This window comes from Brassica napus, chromosome C4 (genome assembly GCF_020379485.1).
Source record: "Brassica napus cultivar Da-Ae chromosome C4, Da-Ae, whole genome shotgun sequence".
Taxonomy (NCBI): Eukaryota; Viridiplantae; Streptophyta; class Magnoliopsida; order Brassicales; family Brassicaceae; genus Brassica; species Brassica napus.
The window spans coordinates 51,283,842-51,306,303 of NC_063447.1; the positions used below are offsets into that span (position 1 = coordinate 51,283,842).

General features: G+C 31.2%; 2 protein-coding genes across 11 annotated transcripts; one reads left to right on the forward strand and one right to left on the reverse strand.

Moving 5' to 3' along the window:
- The first annotated feature begins 4,836 nt into the window (after positions 1-4,836).
- Positions 4,837-8,117, forward strand: LOC106401206 (protein EARLY FLOWERING 3). 2 transcript variants are annotated; one of them, XM_048756467.1, is made up of 4 exons: positions 4,837-5,412; positions 5,600-6,042; positions 6,849-6,900; positions 7,103-8,117. In XM_048756467.1, the coding sequence occupies exons 1-4, from the start codon at positions 5,188-5,190 to the stop codon at positions 7,958-7,960; spliced, it is 1,578 nt and encodes a 525-aa protein (XP_048612424.1). In that variant the 5' UTR covers positions 4,837-5,187; the 3' UTR covers positions 7,961-8,117. The 2 variants fall into 2 exon arrangements, with proteins under 2 accessions (XP_048612424.1, XP_048612423.1); XM_048756466.1 differs by having other exon boundaries at positions 4,847-5,412; positions 6,980-8,117.
- Positions 8,118-8,227: 110 nt separating this feature from the next.
- Positions 8,228-22,095, reverse strand: LOC106449985 (putative protease Do-like 3, mitochondrial). Of its 9 annotated transcripts, XM_048756464.1 has the most exons (9): positions 21,197-22,095; positions 10,947-11,518; positions 10,581-10,826; positions 10,276-10,471; positions 9,886-10,139; positions 9,697-9,824; positions 9,402-9,575; positions 9,242-9,292; positions 8,228-9,110 (listed from the first exon to the last, which is right to left on the reverse strand). In XM_048756464.1, the coding sequence occupies exons 2-9, from the start codon at positions 11,305-11,307 to the stop codon at positions 8,853-8,855; spliced, it is 1,668 nt and encodes a 555-aa protein (XP_048612421.1). In that variant the 5' UTR covers positions 11,308-11,518; positions 21,197-22,095; the 3' UTR covers positions 8,228-8,852. The 9 variants fall into 9 exon arrangements, 2 of the variants coding, with proteins under 2 accessions (XP_048612421.1, XP_048612420.1); XM_048756463.1 differs by lacking the exon at positions 21,197-22,095 and having other exon boundaries at positions 10,947-12,850; XR_007322902.1 differs by lacking the exons at positions 8,228-9,110; positions 9,242-9,292; positions 9,402-9,575; ... (3 more) ...; positions 10,581-10,826; positions 10,947-11,518 and adding exons at positions 16,645-17,060; positions 17,498-17,550; positions 17,714-17,753; ... (2 more) ...; positions 18,303-18,342; positions 18,421-18,545 and having other exon boundaries at positions 21,197-22,050.
- Positions 22,096-22,462: the final 367 nt, after the last annotated feature.

The window sequence follows — 22,462 nt, forward strand, 5'->3', positions numbered from 1 at the left end:
TGATTGATAATGAAGCGAATAATAGCTTTCGATGCAAATAAGAATTATTAGTCAGTTGTATCAGACTGCTTTGTATTTTTTAATTTTTTATTTAAGTGATATATTTGCCACCATGAAAACTTTATATCTCCGATTACTTATGAATTGTAGCTGATTGAACATAAATTTTTGGTTACGATCCACATCTTGACGATTAGTGCCCACACTGAATTTGTGTTATGTCAAAAGTGAATCATCCAAGAGCTTAAGAACAGCCTATTTGCTTTAAGTTCTAAGCTTGCTTCTTAGAAAGCAATCATAAGATATTAATTAAAGTCAGAACAATTCGTTTGAGATTGGATCATTGAGGGACTATAAAAATTCTTATGCATCAAAGTTTACTATAAAATTTGCTACAAATGTAAAAGGATTTCCAGAATGGTTTTAACGACTCTTGTAGCCATTCCTAGTTGTGAGCTATCACCATATTATTACATGTATTTTATTTAGGTATATACGCTTAGAAAATTAAATATGTTTTCAATATTAGTTTCATAATCCAAATGAAAACAAAGTAAATACTTTTTTTTTGTTCTTACTTTCTATAATATTTTAGCTAATTACTATATTTTAGACTTGAAAATATTATTAAATCCCATGAATTTGGGATTGAGGTTTAAAATTTTATAAAATAAAAAATAAATATTAAAACTTGAATATAAAAATTTTAAAAATAGTTTCAAAAAGTATTTTCGAATTACAAAAAGAAAATTTGAAAAAAAAATTCGAATTTTTTTTTTTAAAAGATATTTTATAAAAAAGTTCAAATTTGAAAATATATAATCTAAAACTATAATTTTATATATATATATATATATATCTAGGGTATTAGGATCCTTTTACCTATTAAATGAAATATTTTGGTCATTTTCCTCATTGTGGTCTATTTTTGTGACCGATACTTGAAAATAGTCTATTTAGGAGAATTGCCCTAATTAGAAATATTAAAAATTTAATTTTTAACTTCAAATAGTTTGATAATTAAAAAATCAACATGTATTTTTATAAGAACCATGAGATCCCTTATATACTAAATCATAAGTCAATTCACCAATCAGATTAGGCCATGTAATTACTGTTTATAATTTTGTAAGAAAATAATTAAAATTAAAAAAAAATCATTCTTTAGAAAAAAAATGTAACTACCCACTTTCTTTTTCTCCATACTCCTATCTAGACATGTCAATTAGGGCTGAAGCCCGTAACCCGAGCCCGCCCAGCCCTAAAAATTACCGGGTTTGGGCTTACCTTATAAGCCCAAAAAAAATTGGGTTTTTCGGGCTAAGCCCATTTGGGCTTTGGGTATTTTGGGTTTAAGTCCGTTTGGGCTAGGGCCGGCCCGAAAACCATAAATTTATATTTTAGCGTAAATATTATCCTTCTTTCTTGTAATCGAAACTATTAATAGTATTGATATATTATTTTAATATTTTTATCCAAACTCTAATAAAGCAAATATAAAAGTTGTTAATGCACTTTATTGTTTCATCATTACAAGTGTTACATTTTAAATTTTACAAAAGTACCTTCTTCTTTCATGTACAACATGTTTTTATTTTCAAAATATAAAGTATGAAACGTTTGATCATGTTTATCATAAATTTTGTTCTCTTATATTTTTTGTTTTAATTGATATTTGATTATTTAAATCTTATTAAATTTGGTTTGTGTATAAAATGTTTTTAAAGCATACGAAAAAATAAAAAAATTGTGATAGAGAAGAAAATTTTAAACTCACTTTATATATTTTTTATTTTTTAAAAATGAAACTCTTTTTTTTTTTAATGAAAATTCACATGTATTAAAACGATGGAAGTGACAATGACAAATTATTTTTCGAAAAGCCCACAAAAGCCCGAAAAGCCCTATAGCCCTATAAGGGCCGGGCCGGATTTTGAATTCTAGGCCTAAATTATTTTCGGGCCGGGCCGGACTCAAATATTTACGGGCTTAGCGGGTTTGGGCCGGGCCGGACCAGCCCGAATTGACACCCCTACTCCTATCCAACGAAACTCTCAATTGAAAACAGAATATTTAAACCACCTCTATTTCAGTTCTACAGAACCATTCCGTTCTTCATCTCAATTCCATCTTCTATAAATATTTTCACCTAAAATGTTTATGAACCTTTTTGCAGAAACAAATCGCAAATGTCACTGGGTACTCATGTTGCCCAATTGAAGCTTTCTATAAAAGCATGGAAGATAAAAAGCTTGAAAATTGTTGGATATTCAACAAATAATTTCCAGGTGAGTTATGAAATTATGTTTAATTGTAATGTTGCATTGATTTTAATTTTAAAACCCATATTTATGTTGGGTAAATACAAAAGGGTAATGGTGTACCCATGAGTTTTCAATTATATATATAGATTTTCACCATTTTAATTAAATTATATAAAATTTGCAAAAACATTTTTTTTCGTCAAAACAAAAAAAAATGAATTTTTCCGCCAAAACCGTAAAATAAATTTTCTCAAAGAAACCAAAACGAGTTTTCCCGCCGAAACCGAAAAATCAAGTTTTTCTGCCGAAACCGAAAAATCGAGTTTTTCTGCCGAAACCACAAAACCGAATTTTCCCGCCAAAACCATAAAACTAAGTTTTCCGCCAAAACCGCAAAACCGAGTTTTCCGGCCAAAACCGCAAAATTGAATTTTCCCGCAAAAACCGTATAATCGAGTTTTTCCGCTAAAATCGCAAAATCGAGTTTTCCGACTGAAAACCGCAAAATCGAGTTTTCCCGCCAAAACCGCAAAAGGTGTTTTCCCGCCAATACCGTAAAACCCAATTTTCCCGCCAAAACGATTTTTACCACCGAAACCGAAAAACCGAGTTTTCCCTTCAAAACCGAAAAATCGAGTTCTCGCCAAAACCGCAAAACCGAGTTTTCCCGTCAAAATCAAAAACGAGTTTCCCGCCAAAAATCGCAAAAAGATTGTTCCCGCCAAAATCGTAAAAACAAGTTTTTCCGCCAAAACCGCAAAAACGAGTTTTTCCGCCAAAACCAGAAAGATTATTTTTCCCGCAAAACCACAAAAATCGAGTTTTCCAACCAGAAACACAAAAAAAAAATTTACCGACCAAAAACCGCAAAAAGAAAATTTTTCGCTAAAACCACAAAAACAACTTAACAAGTTTTCTCGTTAAAACCATAAATGAGTTTTCCTGTCAAAACGATGTTTACTGCTAAAACCGTAAAATGAGTTTTCCAGTTAAAATTGCAAAATAATTTTTTTTCTCGAAAAAACGAGTTTTTCCGCCAAAATCGTAAACGAGTTTTTGCGCTAAAACAAGTTTTCTATAAATTTGCAAAATCTTGTTTATATATTAAAGCTCACATTAATGATATTAATATTTTACATGATCTTCAGAGTAAATAAGATAATACTTTTGGTACCCACGGGTAAACCTATATCATATTGGGTTATTTTCTTGGTTTGGATTTCAACCTTGATGTTTCTGGGTTTTTGCAGGTTGGGTATAAACTGGGTTGGGTTATTTGTGGGTTGGACTGAGCTGGGTTATTTTACCCTACGTTAACATCCCTATCTACAAGTATTTGTGTTCCTACAGTTCATCTTCACGGAAGCCGAAAAGATAATGTATAGTGAGAAAGGTAATATTTTTGAAACCTATAAACGTTCAAGAGGGGAATCTATATAGTTTTTTTCATACTCAAAACATTTCTAGCATATGTTTCAGGAACTAGAACAATAGATGAGCTCCGAAAGAATCATGTAGTTCTTCTAACATGGAGCTGCAAATCCACCTTTAAATGGAGTTGCTGATTCCCAGGATCTGACTTATTTGATCAATGTAAGTGTCAATTAAGAATATGCCTTAATGTGTCAACTAGGAAAAGATTTCTTTCACATAGCTGTTTTGATTAGAGTATTTAATTCGATTTTAATGTTTTAGTCAGATCGGGTGTGTAATTTATCATTTATGCCATTTAGATAAAAACAATTATACTTACATAGTGAAGGTCACATATTCTCAAACTAACGTGTAAAGTAATTTTAATTATGTGTTACATAATTTAAAACAATATTATAAACTTTAATAGAACTGAGAACTGACTTTTGTGTTTATAATTAATCAGTGATAAATTTGTTAATGTTTTTTATGGTTAACTTTTTTTGGCTAAGTTTTACCCATGTAAATTATGTGTATATAACTAAAGTTTAATAGCAAAAAAAAAACAATTTTTTTTTTTAATTTAAATGGTAAGAAGAAAACGTTTCCGTGCGTAGTACGGGTACCAACACTAGTTTAAGACAATTCAACAACAAAAATCTAAATCTAAATCCTTATACAAATCTTTCTCTTACATTAAAACAATATTATAATTGATTCAGACAATCTCGAAAAAGCATCCAATATTGATTTCAAGCATCCAATATTGATTTCGGGATGTCACACCGATCACCAGAATGATGATTGTTTTGCTTTGTGTCTCCTGGTGTCGGAAACATTGAGAGAGGTCAGTAAAACATAACTAATCCTTGAAGAAGTATACAATCTCCTCTGGAGTAATCATAAATGCAGCTCGAGAACGAAAGAACAAAGCAAAAATGAGCTAGGCGAGATAAAATGATAGTTGTGGAAACCATTCCAAAAACCTGAAAACTAGATTTGCTTACAGTGATTAAGTTTCGTTTGTGATAAAAACTTGTACATGACGATATATAACCTACGGAAAAACGCAAAAAGAACCAAAAAAAAAAAGAAAGTAGATTAGCTTTCAAGTTGTGTTTCAAAAAAAAAGATTAGCTTTCAAGATTTCTTACACTTTATAGGTTGTTCGTTTTTTAATCATAAAACGGGTCTTCGGTGTCAAGGACTTTTCAGTAGTAAACTATGCTGTGAAATGTTTATATCTTCTTCTTCGATCTCATTGGGCCCCATTTTCTTCTTCTTCTTTTCCCCTTCATCGCCTATCCTCTCTTCTCTCTCTCTCTCTCGAATCTTGTTCCTTTGCTCCTCTGCGTTTTTTTTACATCTATACTTCATACATCTTGAGGTCGGTGTTTGAGTTTTTCTTTGATCGGTGAGATCTAATCGTAGTCGGTGGAGCCTGGTTTACTGAAAAGTTATTGAAGCTCACGTTTTTACTGGGAGGGGTTTTACTAGGGGTTTGTGGGTGATGAAGAGAGGGAAGGAAGAGGAGGAGAAGAAGAAACTGGAACCAATGTTTCCTCGACTTCATGTGAACGATGCAGACAAAGGAGGAGGACCTCGAGCTCCTCCTAGAAACAAGATGGCTCTCTACGAGCACCTCACCACCCCTTCTCACAGGTTTACTGATCATAGTTCCTCGCCACGTCACACCAACACTCTCTTTCCTCCTCCTCCTGGACCATCTAACCAGGTACTACTGAGTTTTTAGTAATAGTATATATTAGTTACAGCAATTCTTAATTTCTTTCTGTGTCTTATTACCATGTTTCAGTGTTTTGTTTCTGGACTAGCCTTCTTGTTATGCTGAATAGTTTCAGTAGAAGATTATATAGTGTATATGGGACATTGGAAATAATTATCTTTTTTTTATTCTGCAGCCTTGTGGGGTGGAGAGAAACTTGACTTCCCAGCATCTTGATTCTTCAGCTTCTGGCCATGTAACCCAAATGTCCTCCATGGAAAATGTGACAACTTTAGCACATCGTCGTGGTGATCAAAGGAAAACGCTAAGAGAGGAAGATGATTTTGCGGTTCCTGTATATGATAATGATAGCTCAAGAAGATTTCAATGTCCTCTTGAAAAGTCAGCATCGGGTTGTGAAAGAGTTAATGCTTCCTTGTTGAGACAAGAGTCTACAAGTAGTAGGTTAGACCATGAAACTGGAGTGATGGAAACTGATGATGGAGTTGAATCTCATGGCAATCCTAATGACGTCGATGATGATGATGATTCGATATCCAGCATAGACGTCTCTCCTGATGAAGTTGTGGGAGTATTAGGTCAAAAACGTTTCTGGAGAGCAAGGAAAGCTATTGCCAAGTAAGTTCACTCACTAGACTTTTGGTGAACTTGGTTATGTATTTTTTGTTCTTTCTCTGCTGTTTTTAATGCTTAAATGATGCAATGGTTTGCTCACAACATACATATATGATTATAACTCTGCTTTATATTTTGAGAGAGAGCAGATTTGGTTTATTTTTGATTGAGAAGTGATAATTTTTTAGTGAAGAAACCCCCTGACTCCTCCAAAAATTGTCCTAATATATGGTAGTTGAAGATCTCTCGCATTTTAACACATTGGATCGTGTTAGCAGGGGGGGGGGGAGAACATTCTCTGTTGACGTACATTGTGCAAGGTTCCCGCCGAGACAGTTAATGGATTTTGCATCTGCTTGCTGGAACATGTCCCTGTCCCTGTCTCGGTTTGGTATTTGCTTTTATTCTGCATTTTCCCTTCTTGTCATTCAACGGGTTGAACCAGGTAGTTAACCATACATAAAGCTAGTTATGTGTCTTATGAAAATGAAGAATTATAGTAGCAGAGGTTGTAAACTATGGAGTTTTCTATGGATTTTAGACTCTGTTACTCAGGTTTTAAGGTTCTATGTAAGGTATCAATTAAACCCACCCCTTGCATAATGTCTTCAGTTTTTCTTCTTCTATTATTTATGCCTTTCTCTGTGTTTTTTGACGCATTGATTTGCTTCTTCATCATTGTTGGTTAGAGGCTTCTTGCTTCTTTTTTTTTCCGATTCTACTGTTCTATTATTTGTTCAACCGAAACTATATCTATCTCTCTTTGTGGAACTTTTCTTATGGGTCATCTTCTTGTTTCTCCGTAACAGTCAACAAAGAATATTTGCGGTTCAATTATTTGAGTTGCACAGGCTGATTAAGGTAAAACTTCTCCTACGTTTCATGAATATTTGTTTTGTGCAAACCTAGTCAACTGTACTTTGTTTTCACTATAATCAAGGTTCAAAGACTTATTGCTTCATCATCGGATGTCTTGCTCGATGAGATCAGTTATCTTGGAAATGTTCCAGTGAAGAAGCTTCTTCCCTCTGAATTTATATTAAAGCCTCCTCCTCTACCACAGGTTACCAAACACAGAAGCAGCGACTCCGAGAAGACTGACCAAAATAAAATGGAATCCTCAGCTGAGAACGTAGTCGGGAAGTCGTCAAACCAAGGTCAGCAGCATCAACCGTCCAACTACATGCCTTTTGCGAGCAACCCACCAGCTGCAAATGGATGTTACTATCCTCCTCAGCATCCTCCTCCCTCTGGAGGAAATCAGCAATGGTTGATCCCTGTAATGTCTCCTTCCGAAGGGCTAATATACAAGCCTCACCCAGGTCCAGGTCACACAGGGTCGCCGGTCTGTGGAGGCTACTATGGTCATTTTATGCCTGCACTGATGATAATGGGTAGTTTCATGGACGGTGGTCCACCTCCGTTTCACCCGGGCGTTGGCAATGGCTACTTCCCTCCTTATGGTATGATGAACCCTTACGGTTCAGGCCATCAACAACAACAGCAGCCCAATGAGCAAATGAATCAGTTTGTGCATCCTGTGAACACCCAACAACAGAGCTCCGTCAATGAAGCGATCTCACAACAACAGCCAACACAATCTTATCCTCGGGCTAGAAAGAGCAGGCAAAGGAGCACAGGAATCAGTCCAAGTGGAATCTCTGGTACGAACTCCTTTCGGCCATTGTCAGTGGTTGATGATGATGATGATGACAACAATGAGCCTGAGCAAATGATGACTACTACCACAACAACAACAAGAACAACTGTTACTCAGACAACAAGAGATGGAGGTGGGGTGACGAGAGTGATAAAGGTTGTTCCGCACAACGCAAAGCTGGCGAGTGAGAATGCTGCTAGGATTTTCCGGTCGATACAAGAAGAACGTAAACACTACGACTCCTTTTCTAACCACTCTTAAGCTTGTCCTTTTCTTGTTCCTTTTCGTAATTTGTGTTTGCGACTGACTCTATATGTATCTTTTTTCTTTTTTATCAACTTCTCTATATGTATCTTAAAAAAGTAGAAAATTGTGATACATGTTATTCTCCAAGTATTTACAATGTAAACTTCTTCAAGCCTTGAAACGTCAGAGAAACAGACATGTATATCATGACTTTTTCCCAATCTTCTGTTCACATTTTCATTATCTTTTTTTTTTTTTTTTGCATTTGCCGCATATTTTTGGTGTATTTTGATTAATATGTGAAATTATAAAATCATGTTCAAAACATTAACATATGTGTTTCATATTACCGTGCAAATAAATAATTAAATATTAAAAAAGTATTATATACTTTATATAGTTATTTGGTGAAATCATATATCAGCTGTTATACCAGATATTACAATTTTGTTGATATCGACATTAAATATACAATAACATTGTTAAAAATAGTCATTTTAAAATGGTTTGGTCTGGAATGTAACCATTTTACAGAATTTTTTTAAAAAACAAAGTTCATCATGTGAACCAACTTCTGAGACACGTCTATACAGTATTGATAATAACCTTTTTAGGTGGCGTGCCTTTCATAACGTTGCATTATTGTTGAATCAAACATACTAGCATTGGTATACACTTAAAATAAATAATATATAGTGGTGAAGAGCAACTAACATCCAAAACTGTAGTATTGAATTAGATAATATAAAAGTCACTTTAACTGGCACACAAAAAAATATGAAAAGTCAGTTTCAAAAAAAAAAAAATATGAAAAGTCAAAACAATTTTTGTTCTATTGATGACTTTATAAAATCCTACTATCTTAGAAGGGATAATGCTGCAGCTGAAGCTGAATCAGTGGCCGGAACTAATTATTTTTCTTGCTATGCCGAGGACTAACTAAGCGGCTTCTGTTAACCTGCCTAGGTTGAAGGTCATCGGACATGGCCGACGGTATTTTGAGTTCTTTCAAGATCGTAGAATTTGCTTTTCTTGCCAACTTATTATTGAGGATGAGAACCTTTTCGTTTTCCAAATCCAGCCTCAAATACCCGGTGCTACACTCCTCTATGACTTGACTTAGATGCTTCAGATTATCCACTTCGATTCCATTCACTTTCTTCACCTGTTTCCATTTCCAATGTATTTATACTTTTATTCAGATGAAACTCTTCTAGTAAATTAATATTTAATTTCTGTTTTAAAATAAGCTTTAATCTGAACTTAAAGAGTAAGAGTAAACAATAAATACATTACCTGCAAATCTTCAAAACTGGCGTATCCTGCGTTGATGTCATCCTCTAAGATCTATAGCAGAAACAAAACTTTACTTTTAGCCCAAGTTATCCTCATTCACACGTTATGTTTTTTAAGTAAAATACTTTGCTTAGAAAAGGAATGCATAAAAAGGACAAACCTGAGAAATGATTACTATCTGTTCACTGGCTTTCTTGGGCATCTTTTTGGAAGAACACTCGCACATATAAGAGCCATCAATGTATGGTTGGGATAGAGGTACAAAAAGAAACCCTCCGTATATATAGTAACTTCGCATCTTGTCAAAATTATGCAATGGAACTAGCGGTTTCACCTGCGCACAATAGATAATCCATAACCTTGTTCACATGATAGTATCTAAAAAATGTGAACCACCAATTAAACTATAGTAGATGTCACAAAACTGTTTAGTTAAAATGTGAAGGAAGACTTACAGGTTTTAGACCGACGTTGAACTCACACTCTTTTCCCTCTCTTAACACTTTAATTAGAGCTGTTTCAGATGGTTTCTTCATAGAGACCAAATGCTTGAAATCTACGGTGTCCTGGTTAAGAAACGGAACTGTGCACATGTGGAAGGTTCAGTAAAACACATTGAAAAATTATATATGCAATACTAGTACCTTTACTATCATTTCCTATAGGAACACCATCAATGGCCAGAATAACATCATCCTTTTTCAGAAAGTTGTAAGCATCGGACAGCGGGTTTATTTCGTTTACAAGAATCCCTGTCATATCTTTGCTCATCTTGAAATAGTCACGAATTTGTGCATTCCCCATCATCTGATATGATATATTCATTGAGCCGAAACTAACATGTTTTTCTTCAACACAGTCTAAAAAGTGCTTAACTACTGGAGTTGGAATCATGTAACTGCAGGTGAAAATAATATAGTTAGTTAGACCTTTTATTTGTAAGGTCAAGAAACAATTTTTTTTTGAAATATAGTTATGCTTATTATGAATAAACTGTAGATAAATTCAATCTTGAAATCTGCAACTGGACTCACCCAATACCATCGGACCAGAACAAACCTTCAAATGCTACACCAGCCACTTTGTTTCCCAAAAATACAGGACCACCACTATTTCCAGAATTGATAGCTGCATCTATTTGTACTGTGAGTAGCTCTGTCGAGCTGTGACTATATTCTTTTAGTTCAACTCTCGACACAACACCTTTTGTAACGGATATACTGTCACCACCTGCATCATATAATCATGTAAACTTACACGCATAAATTTCCTGCCTTTATATCTTCTAATTTCTTCTTGAGATATTTTATATTCAGTATGATAATCTAAAAACAATTACCACAAGGATAGCCAACAAGGTGCACCTCTTCCTGCAGCTTGGGTACGTCTCCAAGCTCCAAGAAGTTCATTCCCTCCCAAAACTCATCGTTATCGACCTCCAAGATGGCTAAATCACATTCATGCCCAATCATTCGAACTTTTGCTTTGTACTTGGTGGCTGAACCGTGCTTTTGTACTTTAACCGATGTGTGATTATCCACCACATGCGCATTTGTAATAATCTTCTTTCCCGATATTAAAAATCCTACAGCAATTCCACTCCAAGTATCAAAAACCAACTCAAATCTATTACTACATGTTACAATTATAAGTCTTAATATTAATGTGAGTTTTTGTAATATATGTAAAATAAATTAGTAAATACCAGAGCCAGAGCATTCATTCTGCATACTAATCTGCCAAGGTTGAAAAAGTCTAGGCTTGCTAGAGACGGTGAAGACCTTAACCACTGAGTTAAGAGCTAAATCAATAGCAGAAGGAGGAGTTGTCTTTTTTGCTTCATCCACAATAGATTCTTCTTTCTCTTGATGAGTAACCGGAGGAGTTGTATTTTTTGCTTCATCCACACTAGATTCTTCTTTTTCTTGATGAGTAACCGAAGGAGTTGTGTTTTTTGCCTCATCCACACTAGATTCTTCTTTCTCTTGATGAGTAACCGAAGGAGTTGTGTTGTTCGCTTCATTCACAACGGGTTGTTCTTTTTCTTGTTGAATAAGTCCATTCATCCAACCTTGAAAGATGCTAGAGAACGAAAATTTGTTCACCACCGGGGTTATCTTATCTTTTGCAGTGTCAGATGGTGCGGGCGTTGATGTCTTAGAAGAAAAACAGCGCAGATTAGAAGATGAAACGTATCTCAGCGTTGCAGTCTTCGGGGCAGAATTGTTACAAACAACAAGAAATCGAGGAACAAGACCGCTCGAGTTGCAGTAGAACCTGGACATGGTACAGACAGAGCGGTACATCTTGAGCAGTTGATGCTTGATTGTAGGGTACAAGAGGGTTTAAGCAATTGCGAGTAGGTTTTAAACGATTAACTTGCACAAACCGGCAGCAATATATCGCTAAGGAACTTTTCCATAAGGTATTATGGAAAATGAACGAAACTACGATAGCGCAATTATGTAAAATGAACTAAACTATCTAATATATGATATTAGACTTCTTTCCATTTACACCAATAAAATATATGGTTTATTTCTGTTCTAAGAGGCAAGTTTTAGATATACTTGTTCTCCAAGATTTACTTATTTTCCAAGTTATAGTTAGTTTCTAAACTATTAACTCATGTACAAACGATCCATTATTCATTTAATAAAAAACATCAATTCTTTCTCTTTTAGAAAAAATACAACATTGTCATCAATACGAAACTCTATTGATCTTGAGTTAAAAAGTATCTCTCATATATTAATTGAGAAACATTACAAATTTTTTTTGTAACCACATGTCATCATTAGGATGATTCTTAGAATCATTAAAAATAGGTTGGTCTATCTAAACATATATTATACATTTTATTAAACTAATTATCAAATTGATTACTTTTGTACAAAATAATATTTTCCATATTTTCCTTAAATAAAGCTACGGAATTACCTAATATAACTAACATATTTATGACAGTTAATGATTATGAATATAAAAATTTGATAACAATTTTGTATTCTCTCTTCTTTTTGTTTAATTTTATATTATTTAAAAGAAATTAAACAATCACATTAATCATGCAATAATTTTTTTATATTATATGTTATATTTTAATTTTTTTTAAAACGACTAAAAATTACTAAAAATGTTTAAAGTCCCATATTGAAAATTTTAAAATCAATGGTTTAACCTTTTTTGTTATAACAAGATACCGATCATAAAATCGTATAAATATGAAACCCATTTAATAGATATTTATATTAATATATATATATATATATATATTTTAATATACATATGTTAATTGAGAAACATTACAACTTTTTTTGTAGCCACATGTCATCATTATGATAATTCTTAGAATCATTAAAAATAGGTTGGTCTATCTAAACATATATTATACATTTTATTAAACTAATTATCAAATTGATTACTTTTGTACAAAATAATATTTTCCATTTTTTCCATAAATAAAGCTACGGAATTACCTAATATAACTAACATATTTGTGACAGATAATGATTATGAATAATAAAAATTTGATAACAATTTTGTATTCTCTCTTCTTTTTGTTTAATTTTATATTATTTTAAAAAATTAAACAATTACATTAATCATGCAATAATTTTTTTTATATTATATGTTATATTTTAATTTTTTTTAAACGACTAAAAATTGCTAAAAATGTTTAAAGTCCCATATTGAAAATTTTAAAATCAAGGGTTTAACCTTTTTTGTTATAACAAGATACCGATCATAAAATCGTATAAATATGAAATCTCATTTAATAGATATTTACACTAATATATATATGTGTCTATTTTAATATACATGTCTATTTTAATATCGTTTAAATTAAAATATACACCATATAAAAATACACAAATATATTAATTTCAAAATTTGCATTGAAACCGTATTGAGACATTAATATTATGATTTTGAAATTTGCATTTAAAAAATAACACATTGAAAATTTTGTGATTAATGGTCTAAAGTTTTTGTTACAGCAAATACAAATGTTAATAAAATCATATGAGTACGAAGTCTCAATACTAAATATTTTTATAAAATATATTATATATCTATCTCAATATCATTGAAATTAAATTATATATACCATATAAAATAAATTAAATGGATGTTTTGTCTTACTTACAAGAAAATATTGTCAATAAATAAAAAGTATTATTTTGATTTATGTGTTTACTCTAATTTAATTATGTACAAAATACGTAAATAAACACAAAATAAATTTTAATATGTAAAATTCATTTATTTACATAATCTCATCTCGCGCATGGCGCAGATCTTAAACTAGTATTTGTTTTTTGTTATGTGATTTTAATCTCTATTCACTCATTTTTCGGATCATTTTTTTTACCGATTCATAGTTTGTAAAAATGAGTCTAATTTTATCGATACTTAATTAAAATATTATTTATTGATATTAGATCAATAATTATTATCAACTCATGGTTCATCCACATACTTAGACATCTCAATTAGGACTGAAGCCCGAACCCGTCCAGCCCTAAAAATTATCGGACTTTGGCTTAGTTTTATAAGCCCAAAAAATTGGACTCAGTTTTATAAGCACAAAAAAAATTCGGCTCTTCGAGGTTAGTTCATTTGGTCTTTGGGTATTGCAGGCCTAAACCCGTTTGGGCCAGGGCCAGCCAGAAAACCCAAAATTTTATACTTTAGTTTAAATATTATCGTTCTTGTAATCAAAACCATTATTAGTATTGATATATTGATTTAAAGTTTTTATCGAAACTCTAATAAAGTAAATATAAAAGTTGTTAATGCATTTTATTGTTTGATCATTACAAGTGTCACATTTTAAATTTTGCAAATGTACCTTCTTTTTTTATGTACAACATGTTTATTTTAAAATACAAAGTATGAAACGTTTGGACATGTTTATCATAAATTTTGTTCTCTTATATATTTAGTTTAAATTTATATTTGATAATCTAAATCTTATTAAATTTGGTTTGTTTATACTATGTTTTTTAAAGCATACGAATAAGTAAAACATTTTGATAAAAAAAAAAAAAATTATAAACTCACTTTATATTTTAAAACAAAAAAAAAACAAAAATACTTTTTTAATGAAAATTCACATGTAATAAAACGATGGAATTGACAATGACAAATTATTTTTCGAAAAGTCCAATAAAACCCGCAAAGCCTTATAACCCTATAAGGACCGGGCCGTGCTTTGAATTCTAGGTCCAAAATATTGTTGGACCGGGCTCAAATATTTATAGGATTAGCGGGTTTAGACCGGACCGGGCCGGGCCAACCCGAATTGAAAATCATTTGTGTTGACAATTATCAATCGACTGAGTTTAAAATTTTCTGGTGGACAGTTTTGATTTAGCCTTGTTCCAAAGAGAGAAAATCTTTGATCACTTTGATGAGATCACCTCGACGTTCATAAATTAATGATCATCTATACTATTAAAACAGAATCCTTACTATGATTCTGCCCTTGATTTTTTAAGTTATTTACAAAGAAATACCACTCTTATATTTTTGGTTAAAAACATTAATTATTATCTAAAAACAATTAAACAAACGTATTGCCTTATTTGAAATCTTAAACCAAGCATGTTTACATATACACATTCAAATTATATTTGGTTTAAGTTCGGACAGGGTTGATATATTTTATACTTTTCTGTTTTATAACTTAAGGTTCTCATACTGAAATTAGCTTATTCATATAACATGTCCCAACACATAATGCCAAAATATAATGTCCATCACTATTATATCATCAGACATTGTATATTCTTTTAAAAACATAATGTTACCATCACTATACTTTTTTTAAATAAACTGGATCATTTATGTGTAACAATATACAATGTGCGGTATTGCTTTGATATATATATATATGTAAAATGGAATAGTATAACCCTAGCCCTAAGCTAGAAAACCCTACACTGTAACATGACGTGTAACATGAAGAAGCTATTTTAGTTATAAGCATCCCAACTAAATCGTAAAATATGTAAGCATTTTCTCATTTTCGTTATTATTTATGATTTTTAGCATCAATTTAGGAAAGAAACGAGCCGACTGTGTGAAGATATCCTTAGGAATAATTTGAAAAGCATGATTTTGTGCTTTCATTTTTCGAAGATTTACCATATATGGAAATATATAACTTCCATAATCCAAAGCATATATTACTAGGAATATCTTGTGGAACATTATACATCATTAAAGCCACGATTTTTAAAAAATAAATTTTGAAAAATATCTTTTGCATTTCTAAGATCATCAAATACACTATTTTAAACGATATTGGATCCATAAAATATATTAACTTTCCATATTTTCTACATGAATATTCATACTCATATTGTGTACCCAACTTTATTTCCTAGCCTACACTATTAGTATAAAGTTTTTAGTTGACAATGCTAACTGATTTGAAAAATAAAAATAGAAATTTATAACGCAAAATCAAAATCAACAATTTATGGATATATTCAAAATAATCCTATACCATAAACTTTTATGATTTTAAATATTTATTTAAAATGTCAGAATAACTTTGTGATTTTGTACGAGGTGAGTTGAACAAACATATTAATATATTTAAATAAATTTTGATCAAATTTGAAATGATTAATAATATGGATTATATTATTGCATTTTAAATCAATAAAAACGAAATCAATGTAATAAATACTTTAAATAAATAGATTACCATAACACGGTCCAAATAATTTGAAATTTACAAAATTTTAGTCCATTTAAGATAAACTAGGGATCGTTACCCGCGCCAAGGCGCGGAGTTTTTGTATTTTAATCTCTTCTTGCCTCTTGCTTACTAATCTAGCATTCAGTTTTTCAATGTATTTTATCTTCGCCCTCTCCTCTTGTCTTGTTTACATTTATTTTCACATTCTGTCGTTTGATTTGTCTTAGTTTTGGCTTGTGTAATAACTTAAACATACTCATTCTTCTTTCATTCTTTATTGATTGATATTTTTATCTCGCTTAACTCTGTGTTGCCACTAATTTGCTCGAATCATTCTGCTTCGTATTCTTTTCATATTCATTAACTATTGTCTCCAGTCTCTTTAAATCCTAAAAATCCTATGTGTTCTTTTGTTTATTAGATCACATATTAAATATTGTTGAAACTGTTTATTTATTTCTAATAAATCCTTACGTTTATAAATAAGATGATATGGACAAAAGACTTATTATAATTTAGTTGAAATTAAAGTCTAAAGTAGAAGTTATTAAACTTGCAATCCTTCTTTTTGTCATCCAAGATAGCTTTAGTCAAATCAATTATATTGATTTAGAAAACCCATAAGCTATTTTAATCCCAAACAACCAAAAAACAGGCGCATTTGTTATTGACGCTGCGACGGGTTTCCTTTACTATAAACATAATTGCTTGTCACAACTGTTAATAAACCCAAATGTGCTTACAAAAGCTACCCATATACGAGATTCATACTCATTTCTCTTTCTCTAGTCATCTTCTATGTTAGTAGCTATCATAATACAATCATCATACAAAGGATATATCTCTTGGTTCCATATATAACATGCAAAAAGACTGTTTTCTGCAGACTCCATGATCACTGAGTATTATAAATATCAAACTCTGTCAATGGTCTATTTATATGTTGAGGAAAGACCTCGAAATGTAGCTTCCAAATAATGATTTCCAGGTCAACACATTGCATGTTAACCTCCACAATGGGATCAGTAGATCTGCAGATACCGCTACATGTCGAGTCAAACGCAGCTACACATATGTTCCCTGCTTGTGCTTTTCATTCACAATCTGCAATTCTCCCAAGAACCAGAATCAATGTTAAATGAGGTAAAAGTTTTAGAGTCACAACAGACTTTGTATAGCCAATCCCAATAAAAAACACCCAACGTAACATCCCCACTTGCCTATTTGTGCAGAAAATGACTTGATCATTATATAGTAACACCGAGAAGTTAGATGGAGAATGAGGTATGAATGCAAAATAGACAAAACAGTTAAAATCTTACTGATTATGGAAAATATAAGAAATCAATTCTCTTGAAATGGCGTATAACTGTTCAATAGCGTGACAGAAGTACTTGTTCATGTTCTCACGAAACTTCCAATTCTAAATGTATATATAAATCTATTAGAGTTATTGTCAGCGCTCTGTTGCGATATTTGTTAGCTAAAATAATTCATCCAACATAATTGGAAAAAGAAACCAACGAAATTGTAAAGCTAACCATAAGCTTAGATGCTTTTGATGTCCTGACACATTGCAATCTTAGTGATTTCACTGTCAAAAGAAACAAACTCAGCAGTCATATACATCTGAGACATTTATTTACAAACGGTTCCTAGCACAGAAAAAGCATATTATTATGTTACGGATGATAACTGTAATGCATAAATACAGTTTAGAATTTTTTTCAACTGAACATTTGTGCCTACTGAATTACCTTACAACACCCACTGCATTGTGATTTTGACATGCTAAAGCTGAGAATCAACATTAGAGCTTGCGTTAGCATTTGGAACATGAAATATAGCACCATCAATTTCAAGTGTTAATTCCATTGACAATAGCTGTGCAAAAGAACTCTGCTAGTAAGGTAATCGTGATTAGTAATCTTTACATCTTAGTGTCGTGCAACTTCAAAACGATAGACACTTACAATCGACGGCTCTCAAAGATGGACCGCAAACCATCTAATGATATGCTTACCTCGTCGTATAAGTAATCCATGTCACTTCCCTCCCACGGTAACGTTGCTGGTGCAGATCAATTCCCTCCACCTCTTCCTCGTCATTAGGATGCTCTGCAATATACCCTCTGTAAGGTTCAAATTTATGTCGCTAGAATTATCAGAGAAAGAAATATAAAGTACCCTCCAAATCTTCGGGAGCATCGACATTTTCTTTATTCAATGATCTTCGTTCAACCTAACAACCATCAAAATAAAAAGAACGTGAGACACATAATCTTCAAAATCCAAGTTTAATAATGGAAAAAAAAACTCAAGAAGACAGAAAATGTCAAACACTCACTGGCTTCTTCTTCTTTTACTTCTTAGCTCCCGTATATGAACTGTCAAAGCCATCATTATTTGCAGGAAAAAAGATTAAACAAAGCAACTGATGAAAAGAAACAAATATGTTTCACAACACAAACTCTTCTTGAACAATCAGACAACGGATAATATGTCTCCCGTATGACTCAGCTGAGTCCTCGATGACATCCTGAATGACAAATGTCTTCTTCTTCTTCTTGGTTAAATCAAAGGGTGCAAGCTAAAGATAACCAAAGAAAATTAAAACCACACCATCATGATTTATCAGGCAAAATAAAAGAACCGATGATGAATTTATTAAAGATGGGGAGATGTAGAGACTAAAGAAGATAAACTGATTCATGGAACTCAAATAGTCAATCTGTGTTTCTTAGATGAGTCATGAACCGATGATTAAAAATTGAAAACCCTAAACTTCCATTGAAGAGAACGCTTACAGACCAAAGAGGTCTATTGGGCCTTTTTTTAATGAAGTCCATTTCAAAACGTGAGTTATAAAGTATTTATTAAATCATTAGAAAAAAAATTAAGTGTGGATCCCACAGAGAAAACCGAAGAAGCAAAGGTTTCCGACCTTCATAAATATATATTAGTTTCGGCCATCAATGTACAAAGTATCCTTTAATTTAGTGGTATAAATGTTGGTGTTTATGATTCAATAACCCGGGTTTGAGCTACAAGCTTGACACTTTTTCACATTTTTTAAAAGTGGAACCTACTTACCTGCTGACGTGGCGGCTCAGAAATGAGGCAGTTGCCTCATTATATATATCTTATTAAATTAGAATCATCGTAACTTCTTCTAGGTAGATTTTTAAGGTGGACCTCGTATATTTTAATTAAGTGCCTTATATATTAGCCTAACATGTGCGACCTCATCTATAATAAAGTGGACCTCATCTTTTAATTAAATGCTTCCTCTTTTATTTATTAGTTGTAACATGTGCGACTTCATATCTCCTATATATTCCCTTTATATTATTTGAGAAGCATTACAACTTTTTTTTGTAGCCACATGTCATCACTAAAATGATTCTTAGAATCATTAGAGAAATATATTGGTTCATCTAATTATATAATAAGCTTTTTATTAAACTAACCATAAATTCATCGTTAATATACTTTATTATTTTCTTAAATAAAATTTACGTAATTGCCTAATTCGGGTAAAGTATATATGAGAATTAATGATTTTGAATAATAAAGATTTGATAAAAAATAGTGTATCTTCTATCATATTTATTTAATTTTAAACTATTAAATAAATTAAACAACTACAATAACCATATAATAAAAATTTAGATTTTTATGTATATGTTATATTTTGAATTTTTACAAACGGCTATAAATTACTAAAACTGTTAAAAGTCTCACATTCAAATTTTATGATCCATGGTTTAAAATTTTTGTTATGACAAAATACAAATGATTACAAAAATTATATAAGTAAAAAGTCTAATTTAATTAATTATTAAGATTAATATATATATCGTTTTAAATTAAACTATAAACCATATAAAATACAATATTTTAGTTTCAAATTTTACTTTCAACAATTTTTTTGATAAAAGTTTTGAACGATCATTGACAACCTATTTTTTAAAAAAAATTATAAATTACTAAATCTATTAATCCCACAATAAAAATTTTGTTATCAGTAATTTAAATTTTTTCTATAAAAGATACAAATGATCAAAAAAACTATATGAGTAGAAATCATCATTTAATACATTAATATTAAAAATATACTAAAATATATTATCTATGCCAGTATTATTTAAATTTAATAACATATCCTATCAAATATAAAAACAAATATTTTTTGGATTAATAAAATTGATTTATATGTTAGTACCAATTTAATTATATATTTAATATTTACTGACTTTTAATTATTTAATATATATTTATTATTTCATAATATGTAAAAATATTTAATACATAAAATAATTTATATATATAATGTTGATCCGCGTAAGGCGCGGATCTTAACCTAGTATCTTGTTAAATGTACAATAACTTAACCTATCCTAATCTCTATGCTAATAAGATAGATTTTGAGTATAAACTCAAAGAAAATTCCTTCAAGTCGACCATGCCACTACGAAACAAGAATAGTTATAACATTTACTATTTGTTTGAACAGATGCCATAGTAATATTTTGTTCACGGTTAGAACCATGGTTAATAATCTCAGTTCATCTCGGTAATCACCATAGTTGGTAATTTTTTTATTTCAAACTGATCAAACACACTATTTCGCATTGAAAGTTTATATAATTATGTTAATAATTATTATCAATATCTATATTTCCGGTAATTTAAATAACAGAAACCAAAATTTTATAACAATTAAATCTTTTTTTCGAAAACCCCTTCTCCAAGTCCTTTCAATTTTGCCTAATATCTAGGTGACCATATCGCTTGATTTGGTATTTATTATAGATTACTTAATTGGTTTAGGGAATATTTAGTATGTAAATTTGTGGCATTGCACTCAATTTAAACTATAAATACTGGTCTTCATAATCAATTTTACACATCCACGATCAGCTCCCAAAAAAAAAATAGCTCCAAAAACTACCAATTGTATCCTTCGAGAAGATGATATCTTGATCCTGACCCGTCTTCATACCCGGGAATCTTTACATGAAGGTTTAATTACGAAAAGAATATTAAAATTTTATATTATTTTTGGAATTGATTGTCGATGGTCTATCTATGTTATGGCTAAACTACTCTTATAAACAATAGATCTATCATCAAAAGAGCGATATCGAACTTTCACAAAACCTAATTTATTGAAATTTTAAATTGTAACAAACAATAACGATTCTATTAACCAAAAAAAAAAATGATTCACAGTCTAACCTTTAGTCGATAGATCGAGTATCAAATTCAACATAAATCTCTGTGTTTACTCTGGATTTGTATAGCTTTTTCTTTTACTTTAATGATTATGGATACCGAGGAAGATGAACAGATCAGAGAGACAGACACCGATAAAGACGTTTAGTGTTTTTTGAATAGTTGACTTTTTTACTAACGTAACTTAATATTTATGTTCCCGGAATAATTAGTTTGTGATGGGCTTAGTGAAAATGTGTACGTTGGGCCAGAAAATTGGTGCTCATGAATTACGTTGGTCCAGATTATGTTTCAAAAACAAATATATAGTTTTATATAATAATACTATAGTAATATTGTATAGTATTATATTTATAACTTTGCACTCAAAACACACCAAACCAAAATATATATTATATCAGAAAATGTTTTTGAACCATTACCCACAAAATATATTAGAAGTCAGAATATAATAAAATTCACTGAAAAATTATGTAATAATTGTTTAAAAAATTTAACTTCATAATGTACAAAAAAAAATCAAAACACAAGTTTTATACCAAATTTTCAGTTCAATAAAAAAAACACAAATTGCGCTTGCAACGGAATAAAAATCCGTCCGACCGGGCGGGTCATGATCTAGTTATAGATTAAAGCATACAAATTAAACAGAAATTATATGATTTTTTATAAAAATATAACTATTATGTAAACAAATTATATGCACAAAAATATTTTAATCAAATGGTAACCCCGCGCTTTTAAAGCTCGGATCAAAATCTAGTTCTTGTTATAATTTATGCTTGTATATGTTCTATTTATAAGTCATGTGTTGCTTTATATTTGAAAATACTTTTAAAAGGGACAAAAATCTCATATGGACCAAATGGCCAAAAAATAATCTCACACCACCTAAATTATTCTATGTGGACCAAGTATGTGTAAATGTCGTTTTTGCCATTAATGATGGGTCGATATGAATCCTTCGATCAAATCATTTCTGTTTTAACGAGAGTCATTGGATCATGAGAGGAAAGAAGGGATGAAATATTACAAGATTGCCATTAATGAAACTTAATCATGAGCCGTCAGATCTTCTCATCATATTTTAATTTTATTTTAATTTTGGCCATCGATATCGCTCATCTCTCCTTCACTCTCATTCTATTTCCTTATCTCAACCACGCACAGCCACACAAGCTTTTTTATTTCATTCGCATTCGACTGGGTACAACCAGTATAACTCTTACAACTAAAGATGTTAAAAATTGAATAACTAGTATAACTAGT

Bases quoted from the DNA above. Each gene is read 5' to 3' on its own strand.
- LOC106401206 (XM_048756466.1), top strand. From the start codon at position 5,188: ATGAAGAGAGGGAAGGAAGAGGAGGAGAAGAAGAAACTGGAACCAATG. The intron at 6,043-6,848 runs GTAAGTTCACTC...TCTCCGTAACAG, and splicing joins GCAAGGAAAGCTATTGCCAA to TCAACAAAGAATATTTGCGG. The intron at 6,901-6,979 runs GTAAAACTTCTC...ACTATAATCAAG, and splicing joins AGTTGCACAGGCTGATTAAG to GTTCAAAGACTTATTGCTTC.
- LOC106449985 (XM_048756463.1), bottom strand. From the start codon at position 11,547: ATGTACCGCTCTGTCTGTACCATGTCCAGGTTCTACTGCAACTCGAGC. The intron at 10,827-10,946 runs GTATTTACTAAT...GAATTGCTGTAG, and splicing joins GAATGAATGCTCTGGCTCTG to GATTTTTAATATCGGGAAAG. The intron at 10,472-10,580 runs GTAATTGTTTTT...TATATGATGCAG, and splicing joins CCTTGTTGGCTATCCTTGTG to GTGGTGACAGTATATCCGTT.